The 20,359-nt window shown below is 43.1% G+C and overlaps 1 protein-coding gene across 1 annotated transcript in view; it reads left to right on the plus strand.

Annotated features, from left to right (window-relative positions):
- The window catches only part of ATXN10 (ataxin 10), a 144,739-nt gene that overhangs the window by 54,056 nt on the left and 70,324 nt on the right, over positions 1-20,359 (plus strand). The window contains exons 8-9 of the mRNA XM_018048901.1: positions 7,369-7,477; positions 9,684-9,853. Of these exons, the coding sequence (XP_017904390.1) occupies positions 7,369-7,477; positions 9,684-9,853 (279 nt within the window). The remainder of the gene's footprint in view (positions 1-7,368; positions 7,478-9,683; positions 9,854-20,359) is intronic.

A 20,359-nucleotide genomic window follows, 5' to 3' on the forward strand; every position in this document is an offset into this window, starting at 1 on the left:
AAAAGCTGCATGAGGGCAGACGTTTGGACGGTAATGTTTCTAGAACCTTGCACAGAGGAGGCACTTGGCACCTGCCTGCTGAATGCATACGTAGAGCATGCATGGTGAACGCTGTGAAATGCTGCTGCGGCGTTCTGTGTATCGCCTTTGCCGTACCTGCCCTCAGTCCTGCTCATCACAGTCAGTGCTGTCGTCCGTCCGCTGTCTCTGGGTGGGCAGGTGGGCCCCAACCCACAGCGTCGCCTTGAGAGCTTTGTGTGGGCGTGTGCACCTGTTCACTCCCACAGTGATTGTGCCCCTTCTGCCATGCAAGTGCATCTCCTTCTTTGTGAAAATACCTTTTTCACAGTTGCTTTGCTGTGGACTTGCTGTGGGTCCCACATGGGCCATGCTGGGTCTCGCTGATAAGGTCAACTTCTTACTCTTAACATCTGTGATAGAAGAGAGGAAAGTCTTCTTACTCTTGGGCTGCTTTCCTTTCTGGGGAAAGATTTGCCCCTGTTTCCAGCAGGAGGAGCAGTGAGCTATGCTTCAAGAAATTTAAAAAAAAAATGAATTTTCCAGGAGACAGAAAATGAAGTAAAACTTAGTACTTGTTACATCACAGCTTTAAACTTTTTCAAGACATGAACATTTATAGTATAGATGATATCAATATTGTAATAAGACATTACCTGATGTAACTTTTTATGTTTAGGAAAAGCTGTATCTTTCACACTTTTTTCTTTAACAGTGGGAGAAATTATTATGTATTAATAGCTAGAAAATTGTAGTTTTTGGGGGAAAGCCCAAATAGTCCACCTTTTGAAAATCCATCAATCTATACACTCAAATTGCCAGCATCTGTTGGATCATAGAAAAAGCAAGAGAATTCCAGAAAAACATCTACTTCTGCTTTATTGACTACACTAAAGCCTTCGATTGTGAGATCAAAAGAAACTCTGGAAAATTCTTCAAGAGATGGGAATACCAGACCACCTTGTCTGACTGCTAAGGAATCTGTATGCAGGTCAAGAAGCAACAGTTAGAACCAGACACGGAACAACGAACTAGTTCCAGATTGGGAAAGGAGTACGTCAAGGCTGTGTATTGTCATCCTGTTTATTTAACTTATATGTAGAGTACATCATGTGAAATACTGGGCTGGATGAAGCACAAGCTGGAATCAAGATTGCCAGGAGAAATAGGAATAACCTCAGATATGCGGATGGCACCACCCTTATGACAGAAAGCAAAGAAGAACTAAAGAGCCTCTTGTGAAAGGAGAATGAAAAAACTGGCCTAAAGTTCAACATTAGAAAAATGAAGATCATGGCATCTGGTCCCATCACTCCATGGCAAATAGATGGGGAAACAGTGAGAGACTTTCTTTTCTTGGACTCCAGAATCACTGCAGATGGTGACTGCAGCCATGAAATTAAAAGACGCTTGCTCCTTGGAAGAAAAGTTATGACCAACCTAGACAGCATATTAAAAAGCAGAGACGTTACTTTGCCGACAAAGGTCCGTCTAGTCAAGGCTGTGGTTTTTCCAGTAGTCATGTATGGATGTGAGAGTTGGACTATAAAGAAAACTGAGCACTGAATAATTGATGCTTTTGAACTGTGGTGTGGAGAAGACTCTGGAGAGTCCCTTAGACTGCAAGGAGATCCAACCAGTCCATCCTAAAGGAAATCAGTCCTGAATATTCATTGGAAGGACTGATGCTGAAACTGAAGCTCCAGTACTTTGGCCACCTGATGCAAAGAACTGATGCTGGAAAAGACACTGATGCTTGAAAAGATTGAGGGCAGGAGGAGAAGGGGACGACAGAGGATGAGATGCTTGGATGGCATCATTGACTCGATGGATAAGAGTTTGAGCAAGCTCTGGGAGTTGGTGATGGACAGGGAGGCCTGGCTTGCTGCAGTCCACAGGGTTGTAAAGAGTCGGACATGATTGAGCAACTGAACTGAACTGATATGCTTGTGACTTGTGCATGTTAATATATATATTATCCTTTAAGTTAGAGGTTTTTTAAAAAAAGCATTAGTAGTTTTTAAGGAGACCCGTACCTCAGTATTTAATATATCATAAACCCCGTGGTGCATTGGAGCTGGCCTGTACCAACTTCTGAGAGTCGGTTATTATTAAATATTCAATAATTTGTGAGCTGGTTGTTAAACTCTTGATGGTTTCAAATCAGCCACAGTGGAAGTGTTTATACCAAGTACTTATACTTTGGAAAGCAGGGTATGTTTACCAGTCGACTTCGCACTGTCAGTTTGCCAGCAAGCCACTGCATTTACCCACCTGTGATGTTTTGGGGACAAGATGTCCAATAAAGTTCTCATGATGCTATGACCTAAAAATCAGAATGAAAATAGATGTTTTTATAGCATCTAGGCTTCCCTGGTGGCTCAGATGGTAAAGAATCTGCCTGCAGTGAGGGAGACCTGGGTTCCATCCCTGGGTTGGGAAGATCCCCAAGAAGAGGGCATGGCAGCCCACTCCAGTATTCTTGCCTCGAGAGTCCCTATGGATGAAGGAGCCTGAAACCCTACAGGCCATGGGGTCGCAAAGAGTCGGACACAGCTGAGCGACTAAGCACCCAGCACACATTTTTTTATTTACATAATTATGTGGCTTTAAAATCCTGAGGTTTTATTCATATGTTCTTTTATACAAGTAATCCTCAGTTCTCATGCTAGCGTGCAAGTCTCTGTCCTTTGGTATATTTTGGTGTACTACTCGTTTCCAGTATGTGGTGTATTTTTGTCAGTTCTGGTATGCTTATTTTTTTTAAGATTTGCTTTGTCTTAAGTTTCAGTCTTGTCACTTGTTGTAGTGAAACTTGCCTTTCTTACAATGTAATATTTCCTTTGCTGTAAGAAAAAGTAATTCAGCCAAAGGCAGTGAAGCAAAGTTAAGGACTCCTCTTTTTCACCCAGGCCCCATCTATTTTCTATAAACTTAACAGCATATACTTTTTTCCTTCCAAAGGTTTTATTGTGTGTATACAAATGGCAGCCCACTCCAGTGTTCTTGCCTGGAGAATCCCGGGGACGGGGGAGCCTGGTGGGCTGCCGTCTGTGGGGTCGCACAGAGTCGGACACGACTGAAGTGACTTAGCAGTAGCACACACCTATATATTTTTGTTACTTTTTAAAACACAATACTATATATTCTGTTCTGTAACTTTTTTTTTCACTTACTCTGATATATCTTACCCTTGGACACATATATTCATCTCATTCTTTTTAATAGTTGAATAGTATTACACTGTATACAGCCATCAGAATTTTTTTAATTTGTTCCCATAGATGTACATATGAGTTGCTTCCACATTTTGTTTTTTTTTTAACCTTTACAAATATTACAACAGTGAAACACCCTTATAAAAATACCTTTCAGTTTTGGGCAAGTCGATCTGGGATTATAAATTCCTGGTAATTGAATTGCTGAGTCACAGAGAATGTGTTTATTTAAAATTTGTAAGAGTCGCTTCTAAATAACACACCTAAGTGCACAAGAGTATATGGGTCTGCACCCTTTCACTAATCTAATTATCATTTCTCTCTTACTTTTCAGTGACCTATATGTTAAGTTTGTTTTTCATATCAGGTTACCTTTTAAGATACTTTTTTTTATGAGCATTTTCAGAAAGTTAAATGTCACAAATAGAAGAAACTTTGTTTGCCCATAATTTTTTGTTTGAATTTATTTATGGTAGTCTTAGCCTTTTGGGAGTTTGTTTTAATTCAGTTAGGTTTATCAGTTTTATCCTTATGACTTCTGAATTTCTTTACAGATTTAGTAAAATCATCTTCCCTTAGATTGTGGAACTGCTGCTGCTGCTGCTAAGTTGCTTCAGTCGTGTCTGACTCTGTGCGACCCCATAGACGGCAGCCCACCAGGCTCCCCCGTCCCTGGGATTCTCCAGGCAAGAACACTGGAGTGGGTTGCCATTTCCTTCTCCAATGCATGAAAGTGAAAAGTGAAAGGGAAGTCGCTCAGTCATGTCTGACTCTTAGTGACCCCATGGACTGCAGCCCACCAGGCTCCTCGGTTCATGGGATTTTCCGGGCAAGAGTACTGGAGTGGGATGCCTTTGCCTTCTCCGAGATTGTGGAAATAGACACCTGTATCTTCTAGTTCTTTCAGTACAATGTTCACATATTTAATTAACCTAAGATTTATTTTTGTGTAAGAAGTGTAGCATAAATTCAAATGAATTGCTTGTGTCTTTTAATTCTCCAAGATTATATAATCTTTGGTAGAAGACAGCTGGATTTGAACCTGGATTTCTTCTATTTCTGGTGTGTAATCTTGGAAGTTACCTACCCTCTCTGTGCCCCAGTTTCTTTACCTGTAAAATGAGTTGTATTTTACTATAAGCACTTAATATACTGATTGGTACCTAGCTGCTGCTGCTGCTAAGTCGCTTCAGTCGTGTCCGACTCTGTACGACCCCACAGATGGCAGCCCACCAGGCTCCCCCATCCCTGGGATCCTCCAGGCAAGAACACTGGAGTGGGCTGCCATTTCCTTCTCCAGTGCATGAAAGTGAAAAGTGAAAGTGAAGTTACTCAGTCGTGTCCAACTCTTAGCGACCCCATGGACTGCAGCCCACCAGGCTCCTCCGTCTATGGGAGGAGTAAGAGTGCTGGAGTGGGTTGCCATTGCCTTCTCCTGGTACCTAGCTAATATTCCCTAAATGTTATTTGTTAATTATAGTATCAGTACTGTTTGTTGAATAATCTGATCCTTTCTACTAATTTTAATGCCACCCAAATCATATGTTAAATTTTTAATATGATTTTGCATCCATTTCTGTATTTCCGACCTTTTACAGTGGAAACCGGTAAGATACTAACCACTGTTAAAGAATTCAAAGAGCCACGTGTTTATATGTGATAAAGGAATGCTGAAATGAACTTACAAAGAGTTGCAGAAACTGGTCAATGAACAAGGAAGTGATTAATTGCATTCCAGCCAGACAGAAGTCATCTGCGTTTCTATAGACAGGAGCACTTTGCATCATCATCAGTTTTCTGCAATGACAGTATTGTAGAATGGCTCAGAGACGCTGAGTGGCAAAGTGAACCCAGACGGATGACCTGGAAACAGTCTGCCTCTGCTTCACTCATTTCAGAATTGTATCCTTTGCTTTGCCTGCATCTTTTTTCCCCTACTGGTGCCTGACTTAATATACACAGTGTTACAATATTTATAAATATTGGAATGGCATGTCACATATTTCTCTTGTTTTTTAAAGAGAATTTTTTTTACTGGCTGTTACTTCATTGCTGCTGCTAAGTCACTTCGGTCGTGTCCAACTCTGTGCGACCCCATAGACGGCAGTCCACCAGGCTCCCCCGTCCCTGGGATTCTCCAGGCAAGAACACTGGAGTGGATTGCCATTTCCTTCTCCAATGCATGAAAGTAAAAAGTGAAAGTGAAGTCGCTCAGTCGTGTCTGACTTTTCGAGACCCCATGGATTGCAGCCTACCAGGCTCCTCTGTCCATGAGATTTTCCGGGCAAGAGTACTGGAGTGGGGTGCCATCGCCTTCTCTGGTTATTTCATTGTTAGTTTCCAAATACTTGTTAGAAGCATTTCATTAATGAAAGCATTCTGATGATTAAAATTGGAAATTTGTTAGGTGAGGATAGATTAATTTTCTTTTGGGTTTATTTCATATAATAATATAGAAATGAGGAGTTCAAAGGAAACTTTCAGATCATCTCTTCCCACCCCCTAATTTTGTATCTTTTTATCATGAAAAATTTCAAACATAGACTAAGAGAAAAAATGTTGTTAAACCCCTATCACCTAGCTCCAGAACTTATCAGTTCCTCATGGTTCTTGTTTCATCCACAGTCCTTCCCATTCTTAGGCTGGATGCCCCAGATTCACATAGGGTCCCACGTAGTCCATCAGTTAACCTTATATGCGTGTGTCTGAAAGATAAGACTTTATATTAACACACGAGTGAAATACAGGTAACACGTCCGAAAACTTAACAAAATGTAAATATCTGATGAATAGTATTCAACTGTTCCCCATTGTCTAATATTTTTTTTCAAGTTTCTTTCTTTGAATCAGGATATAAGTAAGAGCCATACATTACAATTTGTTGCTGTGTCTTAAATCTTTAAATAGCCTTCTAGAGCTGGTTTTGTGAATTTGTACAAAGATGATGAGTTGTTTAGTTTTGCTTTTAATCATTTTGAAGTCATGGCTTACAAACCATTGGCTTTGTTTTCAGTTTTAGCAGTGATTCTTCCTGATAGTCTCCTGTGCTAACCAGGGGAGCCTCTCCAGTTGCTTCTGATTTCTTCCAGCATGACCGAGGAGTATCTTGATAGCTGCCTTGCTCCCTGGTATGACAGGGTGTCCAGGGCAACTTTATGTGTGCTCTATCCTGACCTACAGCCAGGCAGCCGCTTCCTCAAGGAGAAGTGGTGTCTAAAGATGCCAATCTGGGCAGCTTCCCATTTAATAACAGAGGATGCCAGTGCCGTGCTAATAAGTTGATAGCTTTGCTCAAGTCTTTTGAACAGACTTAGCATCTGGATATTTTCTCCTAACTTTTAAACTAGCACATGAAAGCTGTGAAAGATACCAAAAATGTGTGTTTATTGCTATGTCTGATTACTATATTAAAATATAGTCTACTAATTGGAGAATAATAAATACACATTTAGAAGTTTTGAAAGGAGGTAGCTTGTTTTTCTTTTGAAGAACATTATCTGAGATAATAAAATTGCATTTGAAAATTAGACTGCCTATTGCCATGCACCTGGTGGTTTCTTGATCATGTAGTTTATTTGATATAAATTATTTAATGGTTATGTGAACATTTTCAAATAATATTATCTTTTCCAACTATTAGGATAGCATATACATTTGTATTTACCCAGAAATAATCCAAGTTATTGCAGTCATAGTTCTTTCAGGCATTGCATTTTACAGGATTCCTGTGGACAAGAAATTAATGTATTTCATGGGTTACTTAGTAGAACTTGCTTGCTGGGAATTCTTTAAAAAGAAAGTACTTGCATAAGTGTTATGTACATAGCTAGTCATTTTGAACTTTTATTCCACTGTTGGAAGGTATTTTTGCTTGAATAAGAACTTTTCTGACTCTTTGCTCTAAGAAGCCGCATAATCTTGCGTTCTTGATGGCAGACCTGTTGTTAGTGAAAACAATTATTCCTGTGTATATTTAATACTTCTGTTTTGTTCTTGATCGTTCTGGTCTCTTTAGATGTGTTACAAGCATTGTCTCTTGACTGTTCTTTGTAACATTTTCGTCTCCTATGATTATTTGTGACAGTCACATCACTTAGCTTGTCTTGAAAGTCATGTTTTCTTTTCTTTTTAGGAGGCACTGGCTACAATTAGACTTCTTGATGTCCTTTGTGAAATGACCGCTAATACTGACCTGCTTGGCTATCTGCAGGTTTTTCCTGGCTTGCTGGAGAGAGTGATTGGTGAGTGAAATATCACACATAGTGTTGTTTTTAATCAAAAAATCTTTTGACTTGTCATACTATAGTATAAAGTTCAAGCACAGATCCTTAATGTTCACTGTATTGGTCTTCTTTTAAGATGTTTGGGAATATTTCTTCTTGAAAGGACTCGTCGTGTTTTGGCAGCAGGTCTGGCTTTTGCCCCTTACCGCTGTTTATCACCTGCTCAGTGGAAGGGGACCCTCGTCCTTTTACACGGGGCACCCCGAGTGGTGTCCCATCAGTAGTGCTTGTGACAGTGGTGGTGGGGTAGGGAGGGTTATGAGAAGATGGGGGGGTTTCAGTGACGATGGTGATTTTTATGCGGCTGTCGTTTTACCAGTCTTGTTAGTAGATTTTTCCCAGCTTCACTTAGGGAACTTGAAGAATATTGCCTTACCCATAGTAATTACGTATTCCATTCTTATAAGGAAATTGTTTTAAACGGGAAGCTATTGCTTGAAGTATTATCATCTTTGCTAAAAAGCTGTTTGCAAAATAAGTTCGCTTATTTTGTAAGTAATAAGTTCACTTACAACCTGTTGCTTGTGGTTAGCCATGCTTGTGGTTGCTATTCACTGTTGGCTTTTTTTTTTCCTTTATTAAGACAGTGCATTTATTCTGGAGACCCATCTTCCAGGAAAGATGAATTGGCATCCAGATGGGTAGAGGAGTTAGCAGTGAACTTTAGAAGATACTTAGAACCTCATATCAGTGCTTTATTTCGAATGCAGTGCTTTCAGTGATAGTTAAAATAAGACATCACAAAACTGAGAAACCGAATTATTGCAGGAAAAGCATGTGTGTGGAGCCTGAGCAAACGCGGGTGGTCAGCCCAACTGCCGGGTCACTAGCTTCTCCGAACCTGGTTTCTTCGTTTTCAGGTCAGGAAAGTGGCCTGCCTTTGCTGACTTTGTTGAGAGCGGTGCCTGAGATAATGTGGAAACGGTTTGTAAACTTCTGGAAGACTGTCCGCTTTCGCAGGCTGCCTATAGGTGCTCTCATAGAGCATAATAGTATTAAGGGGTTTCTTCTGAGTGCACCCAGATGGTAGAGAACTTGTGCTGCCTTCTGATTATCTGAGCAAGGGAAAGACAGTGTCAGCATGCTTCTTGATTTCTGTCCTATGGCTCGTTGCAGATACGTACTGAAACTGAGGGGCATTCATGGTGGCTTAAATGGTAAAGAATCTGCCTGCAGTGCAGCAGACATAGGTTCAGTCCCTGAGTCGGGAAGATCCCCTGGAGGGAGGAATGGCAACCCACCCCAGTATTCTTGCCTGGGGAAGCCCATGGACAAAGGAGCCTGGCCGGCTGCAGTGGATGGGTGGCTGAGTTGGACACGACTGAAGTGACTGAGCACGCACTGCAGTTCACACTTAACTGACTGTAGCTATCACATGAGCGCCTTCATAAAGAGGTTGGATTTGGAAACCTTGTACTAGGGAAGATGGAAGAAAAGTTTTAGCTGACCTTTCTGTGTGGATAAACAGAAAGTCCAGGTTGGGCTAATCATTTGGCTTATCACCCCCCAAGTCAGCGTTACGGTAAATTCTAAGGCAAACGCTGAAGAGCCTTCTGACCGTTCCTTTGATGAAAGCTTTCAGTATTCTGTGTGTGCCTGTGTGCTAACTCCCTTCAGTCTTGTCTGACTCTTTGCAACCCCATGGACTATAGCCTGCCAGGATCCTTTGTCCATGGGATCCTCCCGGCAAGAATACTATACCTGTATTTTATTTTAATCCGTTAAAATAAATTACATTTATTTATGAGAATCTAGTACAAAACAAGGGACTCTTAAGAGTCCCTTGGACTGCAAGGAGATCCAGCCAGTCAATCCTAAAGGAAATAAGTCCTAAATATTCTTTGGAAGGACTGATGCTAGAGCTAAAACTCCAATATTTTGGCCACCTGATGCGAAGCACTGACTCATTGGAAAATAACCTGATGTTGGGAAAGATTGAAGGTGGGAGGAGAAGGGGGCGACAGAGGATGAGCTGGTTGGATGGCATCACCGACTCGATGGACATGAGTTTGAGTAAGCTCTGGATGTTGGTGATCGACGGGGGAGCCTGGCGTGCCGCAGTCCATGGGGTCACAAAAGAGTCAGACACGACTGAGCAACTGAACTGAACTGAGTACAAAACAAAAATTTTCCTGTGGAAAACAGTTTATCCTTTCTGCTGTAGATCTTCTGCGCCTGATTCACGTGGCCGGCAATGACTCCACAAACATCTTCAGCGCCTGTGCTTCCATTAAACCAGAAGGTGACGTCTCCAACGTGGCTGAGGGCTTCAAGTCTCACCTCATTCGCCTGATTGGGAATCTGTGCTACAAGAATAAAGATAACCAAGACAAGGTAAGGTTCTTAGTATGCTTTATACATATACCACTTTATTTAGAATATAGTATTTAGGATTTAGAATCTATTCATTTTCTGGAAATGAAGCTTTGAAGTGCTTGGAGAGTATATGTATATGTGTGTATTTCCACAGCTTGACATAATGTGTCATATTTGTTTGTATTAGGGTTTCTATTTTTTATAATTTCTGCATTATATTTGCTCTTTGTGTGTTTGAACCAGTCTCCTTTGTATTAAACAGTCAGTGTGTGTCCTAAGCCTGTGTGTTTGAACATACTACTTATTATATGGAGTATGTGAGTGAAAAATAGAACCTAGAAATTTTCAAGCACATAGTAGACATTGGATAAACAGAATTTCTTTTGGACCATTATCTTAAGAAACAAACAAATCTTAACTAACGTCTGTGCCCTGCCTTTATGCATCATAAGCATTTCTTCCAGATACTCTGACGTGGATATAATGTTTAAGTGTAAATCTCTGAAAACTCAACAGATTGCCGTTGGAGACCTCTTTTGTGCTGAACAGCTGAGGGGTAATTGTATTGCTAATATGAGAGGGTGATAAAAAGAGATAGCTGGAGGGCTGGACCGCATGCTTCTCTTTGAACAGCCTGCCTGTGTCTTTCCAGAGTCTTGCTTTTGTTTGGTGGCATTTGTTTTGCTTTGTCAGATACTGAACATATGTGGGGCAGATTATATTTTTCCAAGATAGCTACAAAAATATCTATCACTCTGTATGTATTCCTGCAATGTGACTTTGCCACTTCCCCATCAGAGGTTAGATTCATTTCTCCATCCTCTTGAATCTCGATGACCAAGGCCTGTGACTGCTTTGAGTTATAAAATATGGTGGGAGGGATCCGGTACTGCTTCTGGTCTAGCCCTTGACTGGTCGGGTAGATTCCATATCTAGCCTCTTAGAGGCCAGTCATCACGTGAGAAGTGCAGATTCCCTGAGATTACCACGTCCACATGGAGAAGCCTGCATGGAGGAGCATGCAGTGCAGTGAGGAGAGAGAAAGGGGCTGGTGAGCAAGCCCCAGGGCAGCGGGCACAGACGTGAGAGGCTGGCTTGGAACGTTGTAGGTCATTGCCCAGTTTCTTTGTCCCAAGTGCAGCTCCTCAGTTGCCCAGCTGATGTATGAGTCAGGGACAGCCTGCCTGGCAAAGCCCTTTCTGAATTTGTGACCTACAGCATTGTGAGTAAAAATTTTGGGGAAAAAATAAGTTGTGTAGGTTCTGCTTCTGTTAATGGCCCTGTAAGCTACTATTGGACTGATCCTCCTGCAGGTAGTGAACTGTGGACAAAAGACAGCAATGTGAAGATATTCCAATTGGATAAAAGTTAGATTTTGGAGTCGAGATGACACTTGGATGAAGGGCACCACAGAGTGTGCCGTGTGGGGCAGTTAAAGCTCTGATAGAAAACCTATAGGTCTTTTAGCTTAAAGAGTCAAAGGACAGTTTGGAGCAGCCACAGCTTTTGGAAAGTGAAAGTGGAAATCCTGGAAAGAAGAAAGTAAGCCCTACATACTAGGTACCAACCGCCTGAATCTCTGCTGGTGCCTGAATCCAAGACACAGCATCAGGCTCCAAGCAGCTAAGCTAGGGACAAGATAATGACACTGAGATTTGAGCCGCCAACTTAAGAGTCTCGGTTTAAGTTGAACCAAGATAATTACCTACTGAAACAAATAGGATACCAGTATTCTGTAGAGGAATATAATAGAACCTAGAGTTGCCCATACCATAGCATTCACAGTGTCCAAGATAACTTACATCCCAAACTTACATGAAACCCATTATCAAGACAAAAAAGATGGTGGAGATGGAGTGTGTGATGACACAGATGCGGGTTCAAAGCAGTTGTGACTGCACAAGGATGCAAGGGAAAGCTTGCTTTGAGTGAAAGAGAAGACCGCTTTTCTCAGCAGCGAAATAGAAGCTATGTAGAAGAACCAAACAGAAGTCTTAGAACTGGAAAATACAGTATCCAAATAAAATATAAAAATGTTACCGAATGAAGGTAACAATTCAGTAGAGAGGACAGAGGAGGCAGTCAGTGAACTTGTAGGCAGAGCAGTAGGAGTCATCCAGTCTAAAGAGCAGGGGAGAGAAAAGACTGGAAATGGAGTGGCCATCCTCAGATGCTAAAGCCTGGGCTAGTGTGATAACTGGGATCGTTCCTACAGGACGTGGCAGAGACATGCTGGGCAGCTTGCCCTTTTATTATACACGTATGCTATTTCAGTGACTCCTCGTCTGTGAACAGGCACGAGTGGAAGACTACTAATCCACCCTTGGAAAGTTACTGGACTGATTTTTATAAGAGAAAGGTGATAGAGAATAAAACACTTTACCTTTTTAATGACCAAGACCGCCTTTCTTCAGGAGCACAAAAGAGGTGGGTTTCTTGTGTTTAACTATTCTTTTGTTGCTAATTTGGATTGCGTTCTTGAAGGAACAAATGTAGTAACCCTTAAAAGGCTTATGAAGTAACTCACTGAGGTCGGATCAGATTGCAGCGTAAGTAAATACAGAGTGTGCCCCCAGGCTGCTCTGGAGAGGTCGCGGGGCTCACAGGAAGTCAATGGTGTGTCCTTCATGTGTGCAGTTGCTGATAGCTCTGCTGACTTCTGAGCAGACACTCTCGAAGGTATGAAGGCGTTCGTTCTTTGAGCGTAAGAATGCCTCTGTTTCTCCTACATTTTTTACCTACACCAGCAAAAAGCTTAGCCTGAAAGCATTGCTTGTGGGATTTTGTTCTCCTTCCAAAGAAGCTATCACAAAATCACAACCGTGACTCACTGGGTGTTAGCCTTGCTCATTGATGCTGCAGAGGGTGGAGTTCATTTTGGAGAAACAGATGGTTCTAGAGCACGTCCTGATCACCATGCTGTTGATTTTCTTTATAGCATCTGGGTTGTCTCACTTCTCTGCAGCTCGGGCCTAGAAGGATGTTTGGCTCTTTCTCCATGACTAAAGATATGTTAAGTGAAAGTGAAGTCACTCAGTCGTGTCCGACTCTTTGTGACCCCATGGACTGTAGCCTATCAGGCTCCTCCGTCCATGGGATTTTCCAGGCAAGAGTGCTGGAGTGGATTGCCATTATTTGTTAGGGGGATTTTATATCATCAAGCTTAATGAAGTTAATCCTTCACCCAGAGTGGAAACGGGGCTGATGGTTTGTTGAGTGTCTGCTTTGTCCAGCCTTGTGCTTATGGACATGTTATCCTCTTTCATCTTTGCATCAGTCCTGGAGTCAGGTTCTGCCAGGCACACTGTAGGGAGAGGCCACCAGTTAGTGATCTGCAGAGTCCAGAGCAAAGTTTAGGTTTGTCTGCGAGCCTGGGCCTGTGCTCTCTCCCCTCTACCATGGGGCTTCTCATCTGGAAGCTTTCCAGGGCTTTGGGAAAGATGTCTTAAATAGACTTCCTGAGTGACCTGAGATGCTGGAGGCTAACCAGGCTCCTTGGGTCTGCTCTTGGTTCAAGTCGGCCACCCTTTTGCAGCTCACGTCTCTGTCTCTGAGTCATCCATTCATCAATTGTGGGTGGCCCTAGCCTTGGGGACCCTTAGATGGATAAGGCAGGCTGGAGTCTCCTCCTGTGCAGCTTCCCCTCTTGGAGCACGGAGGGACCGTCCTTCCTTGTTGAACCAGAATCCCAGAGTTATTGGCACATATTTCCTTCAGTCTTCGTGCACTGCTGACTGTTCTGAGGTTTGGTCAGAAGTCGTTTAAGCCCAGCTAGGTCTCTGCTTATCTGTGTAACTTTGTTCATCGCATTGAATGTGGTGCCCACCTGTGGATGGCTCCCCCTGTGATTAGGTATGTGACCCTTTCTCTGTTACAAAGGTCATTTCCTCTGCATTAGTTCTTCGGAACATTTTGACACCTCTTTGGCAAAGCTGAAAAGATATTGTCTCCATTTTCTAAATGAAGAAAACGAGGCTCAGAGGGACTAGGTATGGTTTAATTCAGCTGGCGTGTGTGGAATGGACCCTGCTGTGTGCTGCGTGCTCCCCTTAGTAGGGAGGTGTGCAGGGGCGCCCGCAGCTCCAGCCAGAGTCCCTGATTTGAGGGGGAGGGGCCAGTGGGGGAGGGGCAGCCCTCTGTAAACTCAGATGGGAGCTGGCCTGCACCATAGTGCCAGGAAGGGCGATAATCTTTCCATTTGTGTCCATGGGCAGTTTTCAGGAGGGTCAGGCTGCCTGGTCTGCGGTTGAAAGGTGCTCAGAGATTTGTTTGCCCCAGTTCTCCGTGTGTCCCAGCTCTGCACGTGGTGGAGTGTGTTTCCTGGGCTGTGAAGGAGTCTCTCACGCTCCCTTTCCCGGGTCGCCGCCATAGGGGCTGCTCTCCAGTGCAGCGCCTGTGCCTGCTGTTCTCACCTGTGGCTGCGCTCAGCTCGCATGGTGTGTCCTGCTGCCTCTGGTGCTGGCTCACTGCTTGTAGACCTTGGTGGGCCTGAAATGGAGGTTGTGCTTTGGTTTCTGTCATGAGAAGCACATGGGTCTTAATGCTGTAAGCATGGCGAAAGCACTCTCCCGCTTCCCCTTTGTTAGAATAAGGAGCGTTCGGTTCACGTTGTTGCTTCCTCATTCTTCTTCTCTTCGCTATTGTCGTGAACTCTTTAAGTGGATGCTTATTATTGAATAGGAGAAAGACTGAACACAGTGTTTGTTTTTTCCGTAAAGCTGAATGCATTCTTCAAAATGGATGAGCAGGTGATCCAGTTTCTCTGCCTTCTCCCCGACACTGCCCCCCCACCCCAAGAACTCATAGTGACTGAGGTGGGCCATCCACTGTTGTGGCTGAATTCATTCTGCTGAAGCTTTTGTGGAAATGCTGTTCAGTGTCTTCTCTTCCCCCTTCTGCTCCTGACTGAAAGATTGCTAGCTTTCACACATATGTTTGATCCCATGTGTTCAAACATATGCACCCATAAAGCTTTCATTACAGGCATGACTTCATTTTAAAAATAAGTCCATTCTATGTGGAAAAGTTCACCATGTAAAGACAGTGAACTGTTTGGCCACTTGTCTATTGTGAAGGCAGGTTTCATTTCTATATCTTTGTGATGCATTTTCCAGTAAATGTTTTACCCACTGTGTGACCCCCAGCAACTCAATTGTACCTGCCATATATAAGCATTCAGTAGATGTTTCTTGAATGAGAATTTATTTTAAAACATCTGTCAAGTGTCCAAGACATACTGAGCACAGTTGTTGATGCTGAAGATACAAAGCAAGTAAGACACACTCTTCCTCTTCAAGGAACCTACATTTTACTATAAAATTTCCTGACCATGCTTGCAAACAAAGGCAATTAAAATAACTTTTTCAAACAGAAATGAATGTTCCGCTAAATGCTGGCTTTTGTAATTATTTGTAGTTTGCCTTATTTTTATTTAATTTATCCGTAGCCAGGATGTGTGTTAATATATAGCATAAAATATTAGCCAGTTATTAAAAATTTTAATTCAAAGTTTAAGCTTTGTAGCTCTGATTGCACTTTTTTCATTAAAATTTTAGAGTAAATAATGATTGTTAAGCATTCATAAGAGGATTATTTTTACGTCCCTTTTTTGAGGGGGAGGGGTGCCTTTCACATCCATATGGGAGGAACCACAAACAGGCAAACCATTATATCCTTTTTCAAAATGATTTCTTTCTATTTTAAATATTCTTAAGCAGCATATTTGCCTGTTAAATCATGAAACTTAAAAAAATCTGTTGCTCTTTCCTAATTATTTTCTTTAGGTCGTTGCTCTTAGTGGAGATCAGTCCTTGTTTTGTACAGGATTACTGGCTAACTTACTAGTTACCTAGGCAGTTGACTGACTCGTCTGTTTGTTACAGTTGCAGAGAGAACACCACTGACAGGCGTGTGCTGGTGTTTCCCTTTGTGCTGCTCTCAGTGGGTTTGGGGATTCCCAGGTGGTTCAGGGGCGGAGAGTCTGTTCTGCCTGCTGGTGCAGCAGACATGGGTTTGCTCCCTGGGTTGGGAGGCTCCTCTGAAGGAGGAAATGGCAGGCCATGCCAGTATTCTTGCCTGGAGGAGAATCCTGTGGACAGAGGAGCCTGGCGGGCAGCTGTCCACGGGGGTCACAGAGTTGGACATGACTGAGCATGCCCGCGTGCAGGTCAGGTGGGTTTGGGTGGCAGTGCCCTTGATGCTCAGCCCTTACGCAGGCAGGCATCTGCCTTCTTGGCCTGTGCTCGGCCTGTGGATGTCCCAGCCTGCACTCATCACACTGACCTTAATTTAGCCCTCAGAGCTGAGGATCACAGGATGCTTTTTCTGCAAAACCATCTGAGGTTGGTGCAGGGAAGCTTTCTTCTCTGCGCTCCCCTCTCTACCTTGCCTTGTCTGTTCTTGTTACTGTCGTTCCGTCACTCAGTCGTGTCCGGTTCTCTGTGACCCCATGGACTGCAGCCCAGCAGGCTTCCCTGTCTTTCACCATCTCCCAGAGCTCGCTCAAACTCGTGTCCATGGAGTCAGTGATGCCATCCAGCCATCTCATCCTCTGTTGTCCCCTTCTCCTCCTGCCTTCATCTTTCCCAGCAGTGATAGCTCTGGCTTTTTAACATGCTCTCTAGGTTGGGCATAGCTTTTCTTCCCAAGGAGCAAGTGTCCTTTAATGTCATGGCTGCAGTCACTGTCCACAGTGATGTGGGAGCCCAAGGAAAGAAAATCTACCACTGTTGCCACTTTGCCCCCATCTATTTCCCATGTAGTGATGGGACCGTGATCTTAGTTTTTGAATGTTGAGTTTTAAGGCAGCTCTTTCACTCTCATCAAGAGGCTGTTTAGCTCCTGTTCGTTTTCTGCTATTAGAGTGGTGTTATCTGCATATCTGAGGTTGTTATTTCTCCCAGCAGTCTTTATTCCAGCTTGTGCTTCATCCAACCCAGCATTTCTCATGATGTACTCTGCATATGAGTTAAATAAGCAAGATGACAGTATACAGCCTTGGCATACTGCTTTCCCCACTTGGAACCAGTCCGTTGTTCCATGTCTGGTTCTAACTGTTGCTTCTTGGTCTGCATACAGGTTTCTCAGGAGGCAGGTATGATGGTCTGGTATTTCCAACTCTTGAAGAGTTTTCCCCAGTTTGTTGTGATCCACACAGTCAAAGGCTTTAGCATAGTCATTGAAGCAGAGTAGATGTTTTTCTGGAATTCCTTGCTTTTTCTGTGATCCAACAGATCTTGGCAATTTGATCTCTGGTTCCTCTGGTTTTTCTAAATGCAGCTTGTACCTCTGGAAGTTCTCGGTTCATGTACTGCTAAAGCCTAGCTTGAAGGAATTTGAGCATAACCCTGCTAGCACATGAAATGAGCGCAGTTGTGTATTGAACATTCTTAAGCATTGCCCAACTCCCCTGCTTTCTACACCCTGCCCGATACCCCCAGTTTTTGTGCATGTATATTCACGTAGCAGTTTTTGTTTCTAGTTCCTAGTGCAGCACTTGTGTGTTGTTTCTGTTTAAGACTTCAGTGTGATGCACGTAAACTGACCACTGGCAGAACTGTGACACAGAAGTTGATCTGAGTATCACTCAAGTGTCACTTTAGCGAGTAAAAGTGATTTCTTCCTAGTCACCCACAGCCATCCCCACTGCTCTTTGCTTCTCCCTTGAGGTTGACTCCCTCATGAAACCCTTGCCCTAGATCTTCCTGGATGATAGTGGTTAATCCGCCCTCTTTCCCAGGCACATATTTTTCCGCTTTTACAGGAAGCTTTAATATCGTAACTCTACGCCTGACTAACTGGGGAATTCCAGGTAGGCTATTGAAGGTGTCCTGGCACTGAGTCCTCCTGGCACTGGCTCTTCTCTTCCCTGGGCTTGTAACGTTTGGCTTCATAAATATGAGTGATGTATGCAGGGAAGCCTTACAACAGACAGACAGCTTGGGGTAGTGCAGAGAGTCCAGACAAGGCTGAGAGAAGCCCACATCACCTCTCAGTTTCACCACCTTTTAGCTGTCTAGGATAAATTTGGGCAAGTGACTTAACCTCTCTGAATCTCAGCTTCTTCACATGTAAAATGGAAACTGTTACACCTGCTTTACGGGGTTGGAAGGATTAAATATGATCACTTACATGTAAAGCATTTGACAGTACCCCCTCCTCCTTCCCCCGCACCCCGCCACCTCCAGCCCCTCTGTGAGCGAGTAGCTGTAGTTCACGTCAGCGTCTCCCCACTGTGGTTATTGAAATGGCCGTTTGTGCACAGCATCTCACAGTATTTACAGACCATTCCATACTCTGTGCTTTGTTGTTGCTGATTAGTTGCTAAGTCGTGTCCAACTCTGTGTGACCCCTTGGGCTGTAGCCTGCCAGGCTCTTCTATCTGTGGCATTTCTCAGGGAAGGATACTGGAGTGGGTTGCCGTTTCCTTCTCCAGGAGATCTTCCCAACCCAGGGATCAACTCACATCTCCTGCCTTGGCAGGCGGATTCTTGACCACTGAGCCACCAGGGAAGTCCCACTCTGTGTTTATCACCTTTCTAGTAAATGGGACTTTGGGGAGGAAGCAGAGTGAAAGCAAAGCATGCGAACCTTTTTTTTCCCCCTCTTTAGTTTGACTACCAACACTTTCTCAGTTGAATTTCCCTTTTGTTATTGTCGACTAGAGAGCTGAAGGGTTTTCTGTGTGGATTCCAGAATTGGTTCTAGCTTAGTCTTGAGAGTGTTTTAAGGGACTTCTGAATTACAGGTTTATGGCCCATCTCAGTTAGACTGTGTGTTTTCGTCTGTCGGAAACTAGTTGCACAGAATCCCAGCTTATTGATTTGAAGATTGAATGTATAGACAAGAGCTGGCTTGCTTAGAATTCCACATCTTTGTAATGTAATCCGAGTTCAAGACACATGTCAAAATTCATAAATCAAACCGTCACCATTAGTTTCCTGAACTTATAGTTCCTGCTGCAGTAAATGAAATTAAAATTCCTAGCTAGAGGACACATACCATGGCTGAGTGTGTTGCAGCTGTCTGTATCTTGTAGAGTGATGAGCTCTTCTGCAGAAAAGGTTTAACATTATTTCAAAGGAAGAGTCATGCTAAATACAGAAATACCATGCGACTCACTGTTGTCTGTTTCATACTAACCAGGCTCCAGCCCATGCCAGGCTCTTCCATGCCGTGCTTTCTCCTGTGGCTCCCACCGTTGTCTTCCTCAGAGACTATGCTCCTTTGCAGGCAGGACACACCCAGTCTGGTTTAACACCTGCCATACCACCGAACTGCAGTGTGAGGAGCAGTGAGCAGAGGGTGAGAGCCCTGTTTACTGGTTAGTCAGACCTTGGGAAGCTGAGTTATTTGGAGCAGTAGTAACAGGCTGACCTCTGACCTCCAGACCCAAACTCCGCTGTGCTCCACTAGGTTCACATTTGCTGGAGAAAGAGACATTCGAAATCTTGGACCAACCTGTAGGAGTCCTTAAGGAGGGGCATCTTTTGTAAAACAGTGCACATGGGACTGACTTTTTCTTGGCAATGATTGTACTTCTTAATTCGTGTTGAACTGTTTTCAGTAGTCTATAACTTCTTCAGATTAGTGTAGAAAACTGCATTTCAGGGATATGCATATTTCTCAGAAGCATCATTTACACGTTTCTTACATACCAAAAGAAAGAGTGTGAAAGTCATTTGCCTGGGGTAACTCAGCAGTTTGTAAAAGCCTGGTGAAAAATCCAGTTTTCTTTGCTAGGCCAACTGGTCGGTTTCTAAACAGTAAGGGTTTTAAATGGATTTGTGTTCAATAGTAAAAACCATTATTTTGCAGTATCCAAAATAAGAGGTATCTGAGACTTAGGTGAGGGGAAAAGAAGCTGCGTTCCTAGATAAAAATATAGAATATTGTAAAGATACTTGTTTTTAGACTCATTGTTTGTTAACTGTTCGGCCAATTACAATCCCCTGAGGGGTGAACTCAGAATTTTGAGAAGACATGAAAATAATGGAGGAATTAACAATATTAAAATACACTTTAAAGTTAAAATAACAGTATACAGAAATGTATTGTTTAGTGGAAGCGAGCATAGAAGCAGACACCTGAGAAGTTATGAGAAGTGAGCTTGCGACAAGGAAAGCCCAGAAACCCAAAGAGAAAAGAGAAGTTTAGTGTGAATGTGAATGAGAAATGATTGATTAGTTGGAAAAAATCCAGCTTTACCCATAACAAACACCAGAATAAATCGGAAATCAATTAAAGTGTTAAAGATAGAACTGTAGACATATAGATAGTATTTAGTTGATTTTTTAGATTAAGCAAGGACATTTTATGGATTAGAAATAGTGAAGATTATTCTAGATTTCACTATAAGTAAATGAGACACTCTGGTTCAAACCAGCCTCAGTTCAGTTCAGTCACTCAGTCGTGTCTGACTCTTTGCGACCCCATGAATCGCAGCACACCAGGCCTCCCTGACAATCACCAGCTCCCAGAGCTCACTCAGACTCAAGTCCATCGAGTCAGTGATGCCATCCAGCC

Source organism: Capra hircus, chromosome 5 (genome assembly GCF_001704415.2).
Source record: "Capra hircus breed San Clemente chromosome 5, ASM170441v1, whole genome shotgun sequence".
NCBI lineage: Eukaryota > Metazoa > Chordata > Mammalia > Artiodactyla > Bovidae > Capra > Capra hircus.